Below are 17,457 nucleotides of genomic sequence, written 5' to 3' on the forward strand. Positions count from 1 at the left end.
ATTGTAAAGCAATTATACTCCAATAAAGATGTTAAAGAAAAAAAAGAAAAAAAAAGGCTGCAGAGCTTCAATCATTAAAGAGCAAGACCACGAGAGAGGTAGCCTCCGTGTCTCCAACCTGTCCAGTCTCACTGGGAAATGAGAGAGATTTGCTCCTTGATAAACCTAAATATTTTTATTTGTAAAAAAGAGATCTTAAAACTCCAAGTATCATAGAACTCAAGTTTTCAGAGAGGAAATGGACTCAATGTTTGGCAAATTTATATGCTTTAGAACCGCTTAGATTTCTCTGAAAGATCATAAGTCCATTTGTATATTCTAAAATAGGACGCCTATTTTAGTGGCACTGCCACTCTGGCTTAGCGTATATTTGGAGACGGTCCCCGATATTACAACACTGAGGGGCAGGAGGCTAGGTATCCTCATCCTTACCGGTGGGTTTGACGAGAACTGCCAGGAAGTCGGTGGTGAAAGAGCTGACGTAGAGGAGGATGCAGGGTGCCTTGGTGGTGCTGAAGCTGAAGCGGATCTCCTCGCGGGCCAGGTCCGGGGCCCCATCCTGCGGGTCCGGGGCGCTCTCCGACCTGCCGCCCGATTCCTTAGCGCCGGACCCGGGCGCCTGGAAGTTATACCGCAGCCACATCCCCTCTTCAAAAAATGCACCCACATCTGTTGAAAAGGAAAGAGAAAATGGAAAGGTGAGAAGTCCGAGGCTAATACCACCAACCATTTAACCTGCGTAGACGGTGAGCTTTGTCGCGGCCGCTAAGGCCGTTCCTGGAGGGTGCACTGACCCCAGGAAGGGAACGTCTATGCAGATGCACGTTGTTTCATCAACACGGAGACGCTACCAAAAACAAAAAAGCAGCGTAACAGAGGATAGCAGTCTGTCAACTTAAAACGTAGTAGCGAAATTAAGAAACGTTAACTCATACCAGGAAAAAGTTTCACGTTTAGTACTCAGACCAAATAAATAACTAATTTCGGTTGAAGAGAGATGCTGAGAATGAAGGCAGTGGCGTTGTTAGGGAACTGTTGACCGACACCACCCGCCTCGGCCAGACCCGCTTCCCTGAGCTGTCTCACAACAGGAGGTCCCGATAAGGAACATGGCGCTGTGGAAAACTAGCCGGGAGGAGACGACCAACTTCTCAGAATCCTTCGCGCTGGAACCCCTCTTGGCTGAGCGATGCGCGTGCCATCGGGAAGGACCCTGGGTCAGACCAAACACGGGCCAAGCAAGACGATCGGCCAGAGACAACCCGGAAACGAACCCCATCACCGTAAAACCTGAGGCCGCGAGCCACGTGGCAGAGCAGTTTTCTGGGGTTCCTGACCCTGCTGCTCTCCGCCCAGGTGCCCCTTCCCAATAAAGTCTCTTGCTTTGTTGGTACATGTGTCTCCTCAGGCAATTCATTTCCGAGTGTTAGACAAGAGCCCACTCTTGGGTCCTGGAAGGGGTGCCCCTTCCTGCAACAGTATCACATGAACCACTAATTCAAGGACGTGAACTTCCAGAGAGCAGGGATGTACACTTTTCTACTTCCTCACTTCCTGATTTAACTGTTTTTTTCTGATGAGAACAGTGACAGGATCATTGAGAGCATTTGACATGTGTAGAAGAGTATTACCCAGGAGAAACAAATCAACTACCCAAACAAACGAAGATACTTTGTGCTCACATTATTGCTTTTTTTTTTTCCTATCCATCTTTTTTACAGAGCTAAACTGATATTGTACAGTCAAGGCTGTATCATGCCTTTTTTTGGTTTTATATAATATTACATAAAAATTTTCTCCATGTCATTAATTACTCTTCACAAATATTATTTTTAATGGATACATGATATTCCATAAAATGGTGATTCCCTCTTTCACTAATCATTTTCCTAAAATTTAACTTCTAGGTCCTTTCCAATTCTTATTTTCATAAATAACATTATAAACTATGATGAACATCTTCATGCTGAATCTTTGTCTGATTTTCAGCTTCTTTCTTCAGAAATAATTTCTGAAAGGGAAAATCCTAAGGAACATTTTTTTCCCACCCATCTTTTAAACCAACAGAGCATTGCCCAGAGAAGTTTAAGAATTTACTCTTTTATTAACACTCAAGCTGAATTGGGTTAATAATAATAATTTTTAGTTCCCACAGAAGAAAATCTTGATCTTTAAGATGCTACGACACTGGAATAGCTGTCAAAAAAGGCTGCAGGACCTACTAGAGAATGGACTTGAGGATACGGGGAGGAGGAAGGGTAAGCTGGGACGAAGTGAGAGAGTGGCATGGACATATATACACTACCAAACGTAAAATAGATAGCTAGTGGGAAGCAGCCACATAGCATAGCACAGGGAGATCAGCTCAGGGCTTTGTGACCAGCTAGAGGGGTGGGATAGGGAGGGTGGGAGGGAGGGAGACGCAAGAGGGAAGAGACATGGGGACATATGTATATGTATAACTGATTCACTTTGTTATAAAGCAGAAACTAACACACCATTGTAAAGCAATTATACTCCAATAAAGATGTTAAAGAAAAAAAAGAAAAAAAAAAGGCTGCAGAGCTTCAATCATTAAAGAGCAAGACCACGAGAGAGGTAGCCTCCGTGTCTCCAACCTGTCCAGTCTCACTGGGAAATGAGAGAGATTTGCTCCTTGATAAACCTAAATATTTTTATTTGTAAAAAAGAGATCTTAAAACTCCAAGTATCATAGAACTCAAGTTTTCAGAGAGGAAATGGACTCAATGTTTGGCAAATTTATATGCTTTAGAACCGCTTAGATTTCTCTGAAAGATCATAAGTCCATTTGTATATTCTAAAATAGGACGCCTATTTTAGTGGCACTGCCACTCTGGCTTAGCGTATATTTGGAGACGGTCCCCGATATTACAACACTGAGGGGCAGGAGGCTAGGTATCCTCATCCTTACCGGTGGGTTTGACGAGAACTGCCAGGAAGTCGGTGGTGAAAGAGCTGACGTAGAGGAGGATGCAGGGTGCCTTGGTGGTGCTGAAGCTGAAGCGGATCTCCTCGCGGGCCAGGTCCGGGGCCCCATCCTGCGGGTCCGGGGCGCTCTCCGACCTGCCGCCCGATTCCTTAGCGCCGGACCCGGGCGCCTGGAAGTTATACCGCAGCCACATCCCCTCTTCAAAAAATGCACCCACATCTGTTGAAAAGGAAAGAGAAAATGGAAAGGTGAGAAGTCCGAGGCTAATACCACCAACCATTTAACCTGCGTAGACGGTGAGCTTTGTCGCGGCCGCTAAGGCCGTTCCTGGAGGGTGCACTGACCCCAGGAAGGGAACGTCTATGCAGATGCACGTTGTTTCATCAACACGGAGACGCTACCAAAAACAAAAAAGCAGCGTAACAGAGGATAGCAGTCTGTCAACTTAAAACGTAGTAGCGAAATTAAGAAACGTTAACTCATACCAGGAAAAAGTTTCACGTTTAGTACTCAGACCAAATAAATAACTAATTTCGGTTGAAGAGAGATGCTGAGAATGAAGGCAGTGGCGTTGTTAGGGAACTGTTGACCGACACCACCCGCCTCGGCCAGACCCGCTTCCCTGAGCTGTCTCACAACAGGAGGTCCCGATAAGGAACATGGCGCTGTGGAAAACTAGCCGGGAGGAGACGACCAACTTCTCAGAATCCTTCGCGCTGGAACCCCTCTTGGCTGAGCGATGCGCGTGCCATCGGGAAGGACCCTGGGTCAGACCAAACACGGGCCAAGCAAGACGATCGGCCAGAGACAACCCGGAAACGAACCCCATCACCGTAAAACCTGAGGCCGCGAGCCACGTGGCAGAGCAGTTTTCTGGGGTTCCTGACCCTGCTGCTCTCCGCCCAGGTGCCCCTTCCCAATAAAGTCTCTTGCTTTGTTGGTACATGTGTCTCCTCAGGCAATTCATTTCCGAGTGTTAGACAAGAGCCCACTCTTGGGTCCTGGAAGGGGTGCCCCTTCCTGCAACAGTATCACATGAACCACTAATTCAAGGAACTCACGGGCATCTGCTGAGAGATCGGAGTTGCTTTGGCTGTTCACCCAGGAAAGCCCTTGGTGAAACCCTGATGAGGTCCTGGGAGGCTTTGGGTATAGTCTTCGAAAATCACAAGTCATGAAGATAGAGGGAATTGGGCTCAAATTTGGTGCTGCCCTTAATTGGTTATGCGGCCTTAGAAGTCGCTTAGCCAGCTTCTCTAGGCCTCAGTATTTTATACGTGAAAGAGAGGTAATAACAGTGAGAATTACAGAAGATAATTAAAGTAATTAGCACATAATAAATAGTACCTATTATTATTATTAAGACATTAGAAGAAAGGTCACCCATCCAGTTTTTTCCTGCGGCCTAATCAATGCTAATTCGTTTTTAATCATTGCCTGGCAGATAAGCCCCCCGCCCCCCTACAGTTTCTCCATTGTTTGCTCCACGTTCTAAAATCACCTCCTCACCCCCTGTGAAAGGCTGGGCCCGCTAGCAAGGCTTGCTTGGCCTTCACAGTTAACTCTTTCATCGCCTTCTGCACGTGCCCTTGAAAGCATTTCCCAAACTTCTTTGCCCGTGGAACCCGTTACTCTGGTAAGACTTGACGGCCCACTAAACTAACATCACACAGAATGTGATTTGTGAAACATCCGCTCTACATTATGACGAATAGGAGAGGACCAATTTTAAGAGGACTCTCTCCTCTGCGAACTTTGAAGTTTGCTCTTGTTAAAGAAGCCGGGCGCCGACAGACTCAGCAGCACAGGGCGGTGATGCCGGGTCTGCGGTCAGACGCCGGCGGCTAACCGAGCCTGTTAACTTGGTCAGTGGCTGGAAACTCTCCAAGCTTCAGCTTCCCTCTCTGGAAGCTGGGGCCTCAGGTTGTCGTGAGGATTAGAGAACCCATGGATGACACTTAGCCTGGTGCCTGGAATATACGACACGCGTCCAATAAAGATTACTTAGTCATATTACAAAGACAGGTTACCACTTTCTACCGAGGGCCGCAGATGCCACCCTGACCCGCACCTCGCGTGATCACACACGTGCGACACTCCACCTGGCACTGCTGCAGAGGCTGCCACGCCCCGCTTCCCACTGAGCTGTGGTGAAGAGGTCCGTTAACGACAAGCTCTCAACCGGGGGCAGTACTGTTCTCCTCCTGCCCCCCCACCCAAGGGCTCTTGCAAGTGTGTGTGTGTGTGTGTGTGTGCGTGTGTGCGCGCGCGCGCGTGTGTGTGTGCGTGTGTGTGCGTGCGCGCACGTGCGCGTGCAGGGAGGGTACTATTGGCATTTGGTGGGTGGGGGTGAAGCCTGCTGAGTGTCTTGTGACATGTGGGACTGTCTCACACAATTAAGAATTGTCCTGCTCAAAATGCCTAGAGTGTCTTCGCCGGGAAACACAGGATTAAACAGACACTTAATCCATGCTAGTCACTGCACGACTCACCAGGATGTAAAGATGCAGCAAATGCATCAACGCCCTTAAGGAGTCTTCTGTCTGAAGCTGAGCAGGACCCTGTGGGGCTCCTGGGCACAAAAGCCCTTCTGTGTCCCCTTCCTTGGGTTCCAAAGTGCAGGTTCAAACAACTGCTGATCAGGGAAGGGAGGGGGTGCGGAGACCAGGGAGGAGCAGTCCAGGAACAACAGTGCGGCTGATCACAAACGTGCGACACTCCACCTGGCACTGCTGCAGAGGCTGCCACGCCCCGCTTCCCACTGAGCTGTGGTGAAGAGGTCCGTTAACGACAAGCTCTCAACCGGGGGCAGTACTGTTCTCCTCCTGCCCCCCCACCCAAGGGCTCTTGCAAGTGTGTGTGTGTGTGTGTGTGTGCGCGCGTGTGTGCGCGCGCGCGCGTGTGTGTGTGCGTGTGTGTGCGTGCGCGCACGTGCGCGTGCAGGGAGGGTACTATTGGCATTTGGTGGGTGGGGGTGAAGCCTGCTGAGTGTCTTGTGACATGTGGGACTGTCTCACACAATTAAGAATTGTCCTGCTCAAAATGCCTAGAGTGTCTTCGCCGGGAAACACAGGATTAAACAGACACTTAATCCATGCTAGTCACTGCACGACTCACCAGGATGTAAAGATGCAGCAAATGCATCAACGCCCTTAAGGAGTCTTCTGTCTGAAGCTGAGCAGGACCCTGTGGGGCTCCTGGGCACAAAAGCCCTTCTGTGTCCCCTTCCTTGGGTTCCAAAGTGCAGGTTCAAACAACTGCTGACCAGGGAAGGGAGGGGGTGCGGAGACCAGGGAGGAGCAGTCCAGAAACAACAGCCCGGCCTTGGGGCAGGGTCCTGGCGCCCCCTCAAGGGACGCACATCACAGTGTCTTTGCGCTCTTCTGCAGAACCAAGGCCCCCACCAAACGGAAGATGTTAACTACCTGCTGATGCCCTCTTCATTCCGGGGAAGGTCACAGCTCGCCCATCAGCACCTGACACCAGATGATCTCTGGACTGAAGGAATGCGGACCCTGCATGCACCCTCATCCTTATCAGCAACCCCGCCCCTTGACTGTGAAACTCCTCACAAACCCCCCTGGGTTGGGACACACTGCTTTGAGGGCATTAGCCCGCTGTGGCCCCCTTTGCCTGGCAAAGCAATAAAGCTATTCTTTTCTACTTCACCCAAAACTCTGTCTCTGAGATTTAATTCGGTGTAGGGGTACAGAGGCCAGATTCAGCTTCACGTCCAGCGGCGGGTGTAGAGGAGACACATTGACACTTTGAACACAGTGTGGTGAGAGTTATGGTGGTTTACTTGGTAGGTTATGTGAGAAGAACCCCCCTCTTACTGCCTGGAGGATCCTGAGCTGACTTTTCCACTCTCTCAGCAAAGAGAGTGGAATTGATCACCAGCTGCATACCAGGCACTATGCCGGGTGCTGAGGTTACAATCCTTGTTCTCAAGGTGCTCTTGATCTAGAGGAGAATTTAGGCTAACAGACATCAGCAGAAGGCAGTGTGCTCAGTACAGGATCAGGTTTATATAAGGGGCACTTGGAACAACAAGGGTACCAGCCTGTCTCCAGGGCTCCAGGAAGACTTCCCAAGTGAAAAACACTGAAGTCGGGACCCAAAGAGCCAGAGGCGGGTCGCTACGTAAAGGTGAAGATGAATACAAGCCGCTTTCCAGCTGAGGGCACAGTGTGCAAACAAACTTAGGGGCCAGAGAGTCTGCAATGTGAGCATCATGCCCCCAAGTGAAATTCACAGGCTCCTTTTTTTTTTTTTTTTAACAATATCAGTTGTTCACACAAGACTCACTAGGCTTCCGCTACTAGTGGGAAAACAGTGAAGGAGACAGAGGTGATCCTTACCCTCAGTAGTTCAGATCCTAGTGGGACAGACGGACATTACTAGGACTGGCTGACGTGACAGCGTCTAGCAGCTGGTGGGGCGGGGAGCATTCGGGGAGAGCAGGCAGGCAGGCCGCCCAGAGCAAAGACACCGAGGGGGGTGTTTTGCCAGCAGAGAGGTTCTACCAGAGGATGCAGGGGTCAGCATCTGGGAACAGGTTTGGGCCAAGCAGGAGAGGAGAGGTAGACCTGGGGCCTGGAGAGAGGGAGGGAGGAAGGCTAGAGAGCAAGGCTGGAGGGTTTGAAGAAGCCAGGGGCGAGCAGACAGGGCTGATGCACAGGCAGAGAAAAAACGTATTGGGCCTTTGAAACTCAAGACGGAGGAGCGCAGCACCTGGGCCGGGGAGGGGTGGGGGTTCTGAGCAGCAGAGGCTGAGGAAGCAGGTCAAGCCAAGGAGACCACAGGCACCTGAGCCACAGAGGCAGCACATCGCCGGTGAGACCCTAAGCTCCCTCGGGCCAGGCTCTCCCCAGGTACTCTGCTCCCAGAGAGAGGGCAGCACTGAGTCCCTGACAGCACTTCTCAACAGGCCTGGGAGTCTGTTAAAATGCTGGTGGCTCAGGCCCAGCCCCAGATTTTAGCTCAGAGGGTCTTGAGAATCAGCACGTGTAAGAGGCGATGCTTAGGGACACAAGAGTCTGAGGTCCTGGGAGCTGGAACTGAGGCAGGATAGTGCGCTCGGTGGGGCTGCTGAGCGGTCCTGTCTGGGTGAGAACTTAACGCTTTTCTCAGATAAACTGGCGACGATCATTCCAAGGCAGATCATAAAGGGAAATTTGGAAAGCTAGGGATTTTGGATAAACAAATGAAAAATATGCCATAGAGAATACTTTTGGTGTATTTCAGAGTCAGCTTTAAGGGTTCATGCCAGTATTGGAGGAAGGGATATACCATGCTTAAAAGTGTTGCTCTGAAACCATATCGTAACCCAACCGTCAAAGCGGGCGGGGCCTGGGAGTGCTGTGAGCCATTTAAGGTTCCAAGTGGCGGAATTACAGCTGTTATTTCATTGTTTCAGATCTTTTGAAGGAAATGCCAAATCAGAGTACTGTGATTTCATTTAGGAAAGTAATATTCCCATCCCTTCTGAATGAATAATTAAAATAATGCTTACTTCACAAGCCCCATATAACATCTTTTCCCCCATTAAATGATCAAAAAGTTGATTTAGAGTGCTTGATTTAAGGTTTTATACTAATATGAGATAGCTTAATTTTTGCTATTAATATTTTTTGGATAAAAAATGATAAATTGGGGGTCTAGGTATTCTAAGATGTATATTATGAAGGAGATTTGTTGAGTTATGTGTCTCAAAATTTTGAAATACATTATGCCAGACTTAGGATCATAAAGGTCACAGGGGTCTTGAAGCAGACAAGTAATCTTGTCTTAACCATTTCTTGGTCTTCAAAACGGATCATATGTAAATTACCCCTGATTGTGGAAAGTAAGTCTGGAAATGTTTGAAATAAAATCCACAAACCATGGGCTTCCCTGGTGGCGCAGTGGTTGCGCGTCCGCCTGCCGATGCAGGGGAACGCGGGTTCGCGCCCCGGTCCGGGAGGATCCCACGTGCCGTGGAGCGGCTGGGCCCGTGAGCCATGGCCGCTGAGCCTGCGCGTCCGGAGCCCGTGCTCCGCAACGGGAGAGGCCACAACAGAGGGAGGCCCGCATACCACAAAAAAAAAAAAAAAAAAAAAAAAAAAAAAAAATCCACAAACCATACATCCCAGAAAAATGCCACAAAGGTATCCTCCCCTTTGTCTAAGCAAATCCCTGATGCTCACAGTGGAAGAACAAACAGCACCCACCCCTGTAATTAAATTGCTCCTCATCTTTTTCTCCTCCAAGTTCTATAATTCTACTCCTTTTGTCTTTTCACTTAGGATACGTTCTGCAGCCTATATTTTTTAAGTAGGCATGATTCTTTCCGTTCTCTAACGTCCTCCTGAGGACCCAGAATTGAAAGTCCCCAACTCACAGATGGGTTCTTTGCCAAGTTTATTTTAAAGTCAGTAACTTGCAACTTGGAACTATTTTCCCATAGAAACAATTCTTTAAATGATGGTTGGTTTGCCAGGAGAGTCTACAAATGCTGAATCACTCTGGATGGGTAATAAAAGATAACTGAAGAGAGCCACTGTGTATTAGTAATTAAAGCAGGAACAACAGCAACAACAAATGTTAAGGTGTATTGTGAATGTGAGAACCCCAGGGAACCATGTTCCCACAAGGCTTTCATCTAACTTATCCAGGAGTGTGCTGGTAAACGTTACACAGCTGGCTCTCCTGGGGGGAAACCCTGATTTGTGGTGTCCACCTATTCCCATGGTGTACACACTCCCACCTTGGCTGATTTCAAACTGCCAATGTGGCATCTCTAAGAGATGATGGAGTTGGGAAGAGATGTTCACAGTTGGTCTATCAGCCTGTGTGAACTGCCTTCACCCACTGGCACTGACCCAGTCATTCAAGCAAACCACCTTTATTGAGCCCCCATCTTGGTAGGTGTGTTAGGCTGCTCAGGCTGTTATAACATATTACCATAACTGGGTGTTGTAAACAACAGAAATCTATCCTCACAGCTCTGGAGGCTGTAAATCCAAGATCGAGGCGCTGGCTGGTTCAGCTCCTGGTGAGAGGTCTCTTCCTGGCTTGCAGACACATTTTCTTGCCATGTGTGCACATGGCAGAGAGAGAGAGAGCTCGCTCTCTGGTCTCTACTTCTGAGGGCACTAATCCCATTATAAGGGCCCCACCCTCATGACCTCTTCTAAGCCTAGTTATAGTCATCCCTCGGTATCCATGGGGGATTGCTTCCAGGACCCCCCTCGGATACCAAAATCCTTGGATGCTCAAGTCCCTTGTATAAAATGGCATTGTATTTGCATATAACCTACATACATATTCCTGAAAACTTTAAATCATCTCTAGATTACTTATAATGCCTAGTATAATATAAACACAATGTAAATCGTTGCTGGTGCATGGCAAATTCAAGTTTTGCTTTTTGGAAATTTCTGGAGTTGTTTTTTTTGTTCTAATATTTTTGATCCATGTTTGGTTGAATCTATGACTGTGGAACCTATAGGCATGAATGCTGACTGTACCACCAAAGGCTCCACCTCCAAAACCACAGCACTGGGGCTTAGGGCTTCAACATACGAATTTGGTTGGGGGGGAACGCAAACATTCAGCCCATAACAGCAGGCTTCCTTCTTTTTAGCTCCTGCTGTAACCAAACTTTAATATTGCTTCCTCCTTCCTGCCTTCGAAAGCTCTCTTCTACTTTGTCCCAGTTACCCTGGATCCTGAAAGCTCTGTTCAGCCTCTATAAAATTTAGGAGAAATTTCTGCAGAACAGACACTGCAGCCCCAGCCTCGGATCATTAAACTCTTTCATGGCTGAATTCCACTGCTCAGAATGATCACTTTCATTAACTGTTTTTTAATTGTCATCGAGTAAAAAAAGTTAAGTGAATTTTACGGAGCTCTGCTCCTAGAGACCTTGGACGTCACCCTTCTGCATGTTTCCCGATTTTGAATCAGGCCCGGTTCCTTCCAGGGCAATCTGCAAGGCTCAGTTATGTTTAAACTTATTTCCTATTCCACTCCCAAGGCCCCGCCATCCTGAAATACAACCAGTTTCTCGCCTGGCCTCGTATCGGCAAAATCTGCTTTTTCTCTCCAAGTGTACCACTCTGAATTTCCCTCCTGACTTTTAAAATTCTGTTTGTTTGATGTTTTCTTTAATTTACTATAATCATTTTGGGCCAACGACATTGGACGCAGATGGGTTAATGTTCCCCTCTGCTTATTCTGTTTCCACAGGTGAATACATGTCTATTGTAGCCATTTCCCACCATTCTTTCTAAAGGTCAGGGCACTGCCAGGTCAGTTTGGGCGTTAATAAATTTCAAGTGTCTGAATCCATACAAAGGAGAAAAATACCAAAGAAAAATCTCATACATTTAGCCTGAATGGTATGTGCTACCCATGAGACACAGGTGTAAAGTTTATTACTGGAAACACATCGATAAACTATATGTTCTATGAGTTGACGATGTACGAGCCAGGGGGCCTTCTCACTTGGAGTTTAAGAGCCAACAGCACTGAACAAATTTACTAGAGTCTTAAACAGGAAGACAGTCTGCGTCCAGAATTTCCAGGGTCATGCTCCTGAAACTGTTAATAAGCATTACTGGCATATATGGCAGTTAACAGGTTAGAATGTTTTGGGGAGAGCAAGGGAGATGAGGAGGCCACTGCAGCAGACTTCAGCTGAGACACCTCTAAGGGATTAATGTGGGACAAGCGGAGGGCAGGAATCAAGACGTGTGGGTTTCAGCCCTGATGTTGCCACCAAGTAGCCCTATGACCCTGGTCAGGCAAGTCACTGAATTGCTGTGGACTTTAAATCATTCTCATCTTAAAGACTGAACCCATATCGATCTGGCTAGCTCCCAGGCTTTCCCATATTTTCTTTCAAATATTTATTAAGTGCTTTATTTAAGCCATGAAGCTATTAGATATTTAACAGGGAGTAAATGATATTTAAGTCAATTACTGAGGGAGAATGAGATTTAACTGGGATTTGGGGGTAGGGAAAGCATTCTAGGAAGAGAAAAGAGCATGTGCAAAGGCCCTGAGGAAGGAGGGAATATTAAGGACCAATGCAATCAAAGTCAGTATGGCTAAAATTCGGGGGCAAGTGGCAGGAAGAGGCTGGTGAGAGAGGCAGTGGCACGTTGAGGATGTTTTTGTGTAGAAAGTAATGGGCAGCCCTGAAGGGGTTTGAGCAGAGGTGATATAATCTGATTTGCCATTTTAAAAGGTCATTCTGGCTGCAGTTTGGTGAAAGGATTGGAGGGAGCGGAGAGCATTTCACTCCTAAACTTAAATTTCATCCGTTTTCTTAACATTTGGGATATCATTTGGAGGGGGAGTCACTAGAGACATTTCAGAAAATCTGTAAATCTTCTGAAACTTCAGGTGAAAGTAAGTAAGTGTGTATGCACTTTTCTGGGGAGAGGGTTAATAGTTTAAATAAAATTTCATGACCCCCAACCCCCCAAATTTGAGGAAAAAATAATAAAAATTAATTCACTCCTTACTCACTCAAAATGATCCATTGAGGTGTTCAGTGTCTTAGGCTCTGTGTTGGATGGTGACTCACGCCCCAGAATGACCTTCCTTACCCTCACTATCTGGACCTGCTGCTTCCTAGCTGCATCTCCTGTGCTCTGCCTGTGGTCTTGCCTGACTGGTGACTGGCTTTCACACCTCCACTTCCTTCTCACCCCTTCCATTCCATTCCTTACTCACTATTCCTGTCAGGGTAAAAGCACCAGCTCCTTGCTAAGAGCCCCATGCAGTGTACAGAGCTCTTCTAAGTGCCCTCCCAGTTCTATGTTATAACTTCAGTCCAACGCATGTAACCTTGTTTGCATTGAACTGGTAAACATTTCCTGGACTCTTACTCTAGGCTAGGCCCGTGCTGATAACAAGAGCAAACATATCGAGACTTTTCCAAGAAGGAGTCCGCAGTTGGTTGGGAGACCATCAGGAGAGCAGAGCTGGAGATTTAGAATCACAGAGTGTGTGTGGGCGGGCTCTCTCGGGCGGGGGTGGGGGGGGTGAGGGAAGGTCCGGATGATACGCTAGGAAGGGGACTCTGAGGTGGGTACCAACAAACAACCACGTATCTGCGAGACTCGCAAGGTGGCAAGGGTGCTCCTGGGGAGGACGAAAGCATGAACAAAGCACAGAGGAGCGGAGTGGCATGGGGTTTAGGAACTTCTGTCAGAGCGTCGCAGCCTCGCTCTTCTGTAGGAAAATATGTCTGAGGCAAACTCTCAGAGATTCTGACTTAATTGGTCTCGGAAAAGGCCTGCCTGTTGGTATATTTCAGGTATATTTCAACATTTCCTGGGATGACTCCAGTGTAATCCATTTAATTGATGGACCCCTCGAGCTCTATTGCTCTAGGTGTTGGGTCTAATTCAGTGTCAAGTGTGGGGTGACAGCTGGCAGAAGGTGCCGGTAGGAAAGAAGGCAGAAGGGAGGCTGCAAAGGGTCTTGAATCACTTGTTTTCAAAACTTTTAGAGGAACCCTATACTTTGAAATAATTTCAAATGTACAAAAAAGTTGCAAAATTAGTGCAAAGAACCTCCGTATCCTACATATCCAGACTCCCTAACTTTTAACATTTCACCACATTTCTGTGTGATGAACACACACATACACATAATACATATGTATATGCAGACACACACGCGCACACACACACACACACACACACACACAGACTAATTCCTGAAACCATATGAGAGCAAGCTAAGTCAAGAAACCAACAGTAACACAATATTGTCCCATTTCTGGGAAAAATGTATATACAGACACAGATACTTATATACACACAAATAGTTTTAGAAAACCATCTTGAGGCTATATATACATGTATGCTATGCATATACAGACACAGATACTTATATACACACAAATAGTATAGTTTTAGAAAACCATCTTGAGGCTATATATACATGTATGCATATATATATATATATATATATATATTTCCATGTAGAAAGATTTTTGCAAATAACCAGGCAACGTAGGGGGCCCACCTCACCTCTTTCATCCTGGGAAGGAGGAGAGGGGAGAGAAAGGGAAGGCACGGAAGGGGAGAGGAAGCTGGGAGCTGAATGCCTTAGTTACACATCTGGATCCTCACTAGAGTGTGAGCGTTTTAGGGTAAGAACTTTGCCTGGTAACCTCAGCCAGCCCCTGGCATCCAGCAAATACACAATAAATATTTTTTGAATTGAGTTGAATAGAATTTGAATTTTTTTTTATAGCAACAGTGTATTCTTTAACTAGTTGATGTGCACTGACCTTCCTTAGCTGACAATTTTTTCAGTCTCATTCCCTTTGTAAAGTGGGCTTCTTGAGAGAAATACTCTTCCATCAACTTAGACATAATCATTAATTAAAAGAGAAGTTTATTAATGGAAGTGTTCCGAGAGGCATTCAGAATAATGTATCCAAAAGAATTAAATGATTTACAGCTTAACAGATGTTCTTAATTTCTACTGTTTTTTTCTCCCTTTTATTGACTCAGTAAGTGGGAACATATTTTGACAGATTGGTTAATTGGTTGAACAGCCTTAACAGGCAAACTTGTCCTCAACCAAATGTCTCTGCCTCACTTTACCTCTGCTCTGCTAACGTCATCGTCTGCTATGAAGCTACGGCTTTTAGGAATTATTTGTTTCTTTGTAAATTTATTTACTTGCATAATTTGTGCCTGTGCCAGATACAAGGAACATTCTATTGATTCTATTCATTCTGTTGATAAGTAGCAAGTTGCTTCTTCTTTGCTCTCTACTTAACACTATACATCCCATATCTTCTTGCTCGCTCAGCTGATCTGAACAGCCAAATAGAATTCTTGACCATAGGGTCCTTGAAGACGAGCACTGTTTTTAATTCACTGCTGTAGCCGCAAAATCTAGTGAAAGGAGGCACTCATTGAAAGTTTGTTGATTCAGTGACTACACTTTTGAATTGGAGCCAGATACACATTTACATGCCATAAGGAAATGAGCTTCTATTTCCTTATGGAAAAGAAGGAGTATGACACATACTCCTGCTATGTGTCACACACAAAGGGCAATTTTTATGTATTATTTAATTTAATTTAATTTAATTGAACAGCATTTTTGAGATAGATGCTATCATCCTAATTTTACAGATAAGGTAACAGATATTGGGCAGTAATTTGCCCAACATCGTCCACAAAGTGATTTGTTTACCAGCTTCTTGTTTAGGAATTTTATTTATTTATTTACTTAAGTCTTTATTGAATTTGTTACAATGTTACTTCTGTTTTATGTTTTGGTTTTTTGGCAGTGAGGCATGTGGGATCTTAGCTCCCCAACCAGGGATCGAACCTGCACCCCCTGCACTGGAAGACGGAGTCTTAACCACTGGACCGCCAGGGAAGTCCCTTGTTTGGGAATTTTCAAAGGAAACAATCAGGTAACCACTGATTGTTTACTACCCCCAAACATAAAAATACAATTGACTCTTTTTTAAGTTGATAAAATTCTGTTTTCTTTACCAGCTAAGACCTTAATAGAAAAGAAGGACCAGAAAATGCACAAATGTCCTAATACTTACGATAATCTTTTGTTAATATTAACATGATTTCTATTTTGATTTTAAAAAGTCACACCTGAAGGTCGTGGTTGACTGTAAGATTTGAGACATTCACATATATATTTCTTGAAATCCAAAGCCATTCCCATTTATGATTTTTTAAATAATTAAAGCAGGGTATATCTTTTGAAACAAGTTATTTTTCTTGACCAAGGAAGGTAAAAGGAATGACTTTGCTTATTATTCCATCCTTTTCCCAGCCATCTTGTCTATGTGGCTACTTTATTTGGTATGCTAATAAGCCTTGAGATTTGCTGAAATGTTCTACCCAGCCCTGAACTGTCCTGCAACCAACAGAAACCATCCTCCAACTACCTGCCATCTTTAGAGAACATGCCACACTGTACAGGCAGCTTTAATGTGGGTCAACTATCACAGCTGGAGTCTCACTCATCAGATGGGAAGTGGCCTCCTGTGGACAATGTTGATGGTTACATAAACAGAGTGATTTAAAGAAACTCATCTAGGGTTGCTGTCTTGAATGAGGTGTGAATGTATGAAGTATTAGAAGCTAGTGGCAACCTACTTCATGCAACTCAAGAGCTAGGTTATATCCCAGTAGAGTTATCTGAGACCTCACAGTATTGGTGGATGTTGAGTAGGTAGGCCACACTATGCCTTTTGAAAAAAAAAAGATGTTTATTGAAAACTGTTAGTGATGCCACACAGAATCCAGAAGTGGACAGGCCAAAGGCCACTGGCCTCCTCCCCAGGCCAGGAGCCGTCCTTATGCTGAGTCTGCCTTTCTGATTTGCAAATGACCTCCCTGGCTTTGTTTTGCATGGCTTACCACTTGTTTCTGTGACAACTAGACTTAAACATTCATTCTCCTGTGAAACAGATTCAAAATGCAGTAATTTCAAAGGCTTTCTCACACTAAACTACAACTGGTAATTGACAAATATGTGTACTGATGACCAAAGGTTCCTTGAGGGCAAACACCACATTTTAGTTGATTTTGTATCTCCAGAGTCCAACACAACACCTGGCACATATTAGGTATTTAATACACACTTGTCTAATTAATGAATGGATTAATGGTTTCATGGACCAGTTTGGCCACATTCAGATTTTTTTCAGAGTATAACCCCCACCATCTCCCTGCAAAGAAAATCTTAGACATGTTGGCAATGTATTTCTATCACCACCTTTAATTTTTGAGGGTAGAAGATAAAATATGGGATAAAAAACAAAGACTCACCTCAAAGAAGCCAAGAAATAATTGGCAATCAGTACATTTTTTTTAAAAGATAAGTTCAGGATTATGAATTATCCAGAGTTCCAGAAAATGACGTTGCCATTAAATAGCTGTATATTTTGTCTGCCTTTTGGTGGAAGAAGGAAAGAAAAAAAAAAGAGAAAGAAGTAGAAAAAAGAAGAGGAGAAAGGAAACAGAAGAAAAAGAATGAATGTGGGCCACTCTCTCATTGAATTGTTATACATGGCCTTGAATAATGGATGCCTCCATCACAGCAAGAGCCCTCCTGAAATCTTGTATATGCTTGTAACTTGTGTGGGGAAATTAACATTTTGGGGCATTTGCCAGCTCCTCTTTTCCTTCTACTTCAATGAGAACAATACTTTCAAGTGAGGAGATGGCTTCAATTACAAAACTGACAACTAACATTTTACTTTAATATGTTTTCCCTCTATTCTTCAAGCATGCCCCTCTTTTTGCACCACATCTGTGGAAAAAGAATAAATTTATTCATGGCTGTATGAAATAAGTTTATTCTTATATGAAATAAATTAAAAATACTTGCAAAACGTTTTCTATATGGATCTATAGTTCTCTCTACATTTATAGAAAATCAACCTTAAAATGGTTTCCAGGAAATGAGTGTGTGTGTGTGTGTGTGTGTGTGTGTTTTCAGAAAGTATGTAT

At 45.2% G+C, this 17,457-nt stretch overlaps 1 protein-coding gene across 1 annotated transcript in view; it reads right to left on the reverse strand.

The window, feature by feature from the left end:
• The window catches only part of CNTNAP2 (contactin associated protein 2), a 1,485,958-nt gene that overhangs the window by 170,958 nt on the left and 1,297,543 nt on the right, over positions 1–17,457 (reverse strand). Inside the window, exon 19 of the mRNA XM_055084701.1 lies at positions 2,933–3,169. Coding sequence (XP_054940676.1) covers positions 2,933–3,169 — 237 coding nt within the window. The remainder of the gene's footprint in view (positions 1–2,932; positions 3,170–17,457) is intronic.

Source organism: Physeter macrocephalus, chromosome 5, assembly GCF_002837175.3.
Source record: "Physeter macrocephalus isolate SW-GA chromosome 5, ASM283717v5, whole genome shotgun sequence".
NCBI lineage: Eukaryota > Metazoa > Chordata > Mammalia > Artiodactyla > Physeteridae > Physeter > Physeter macrocephalus.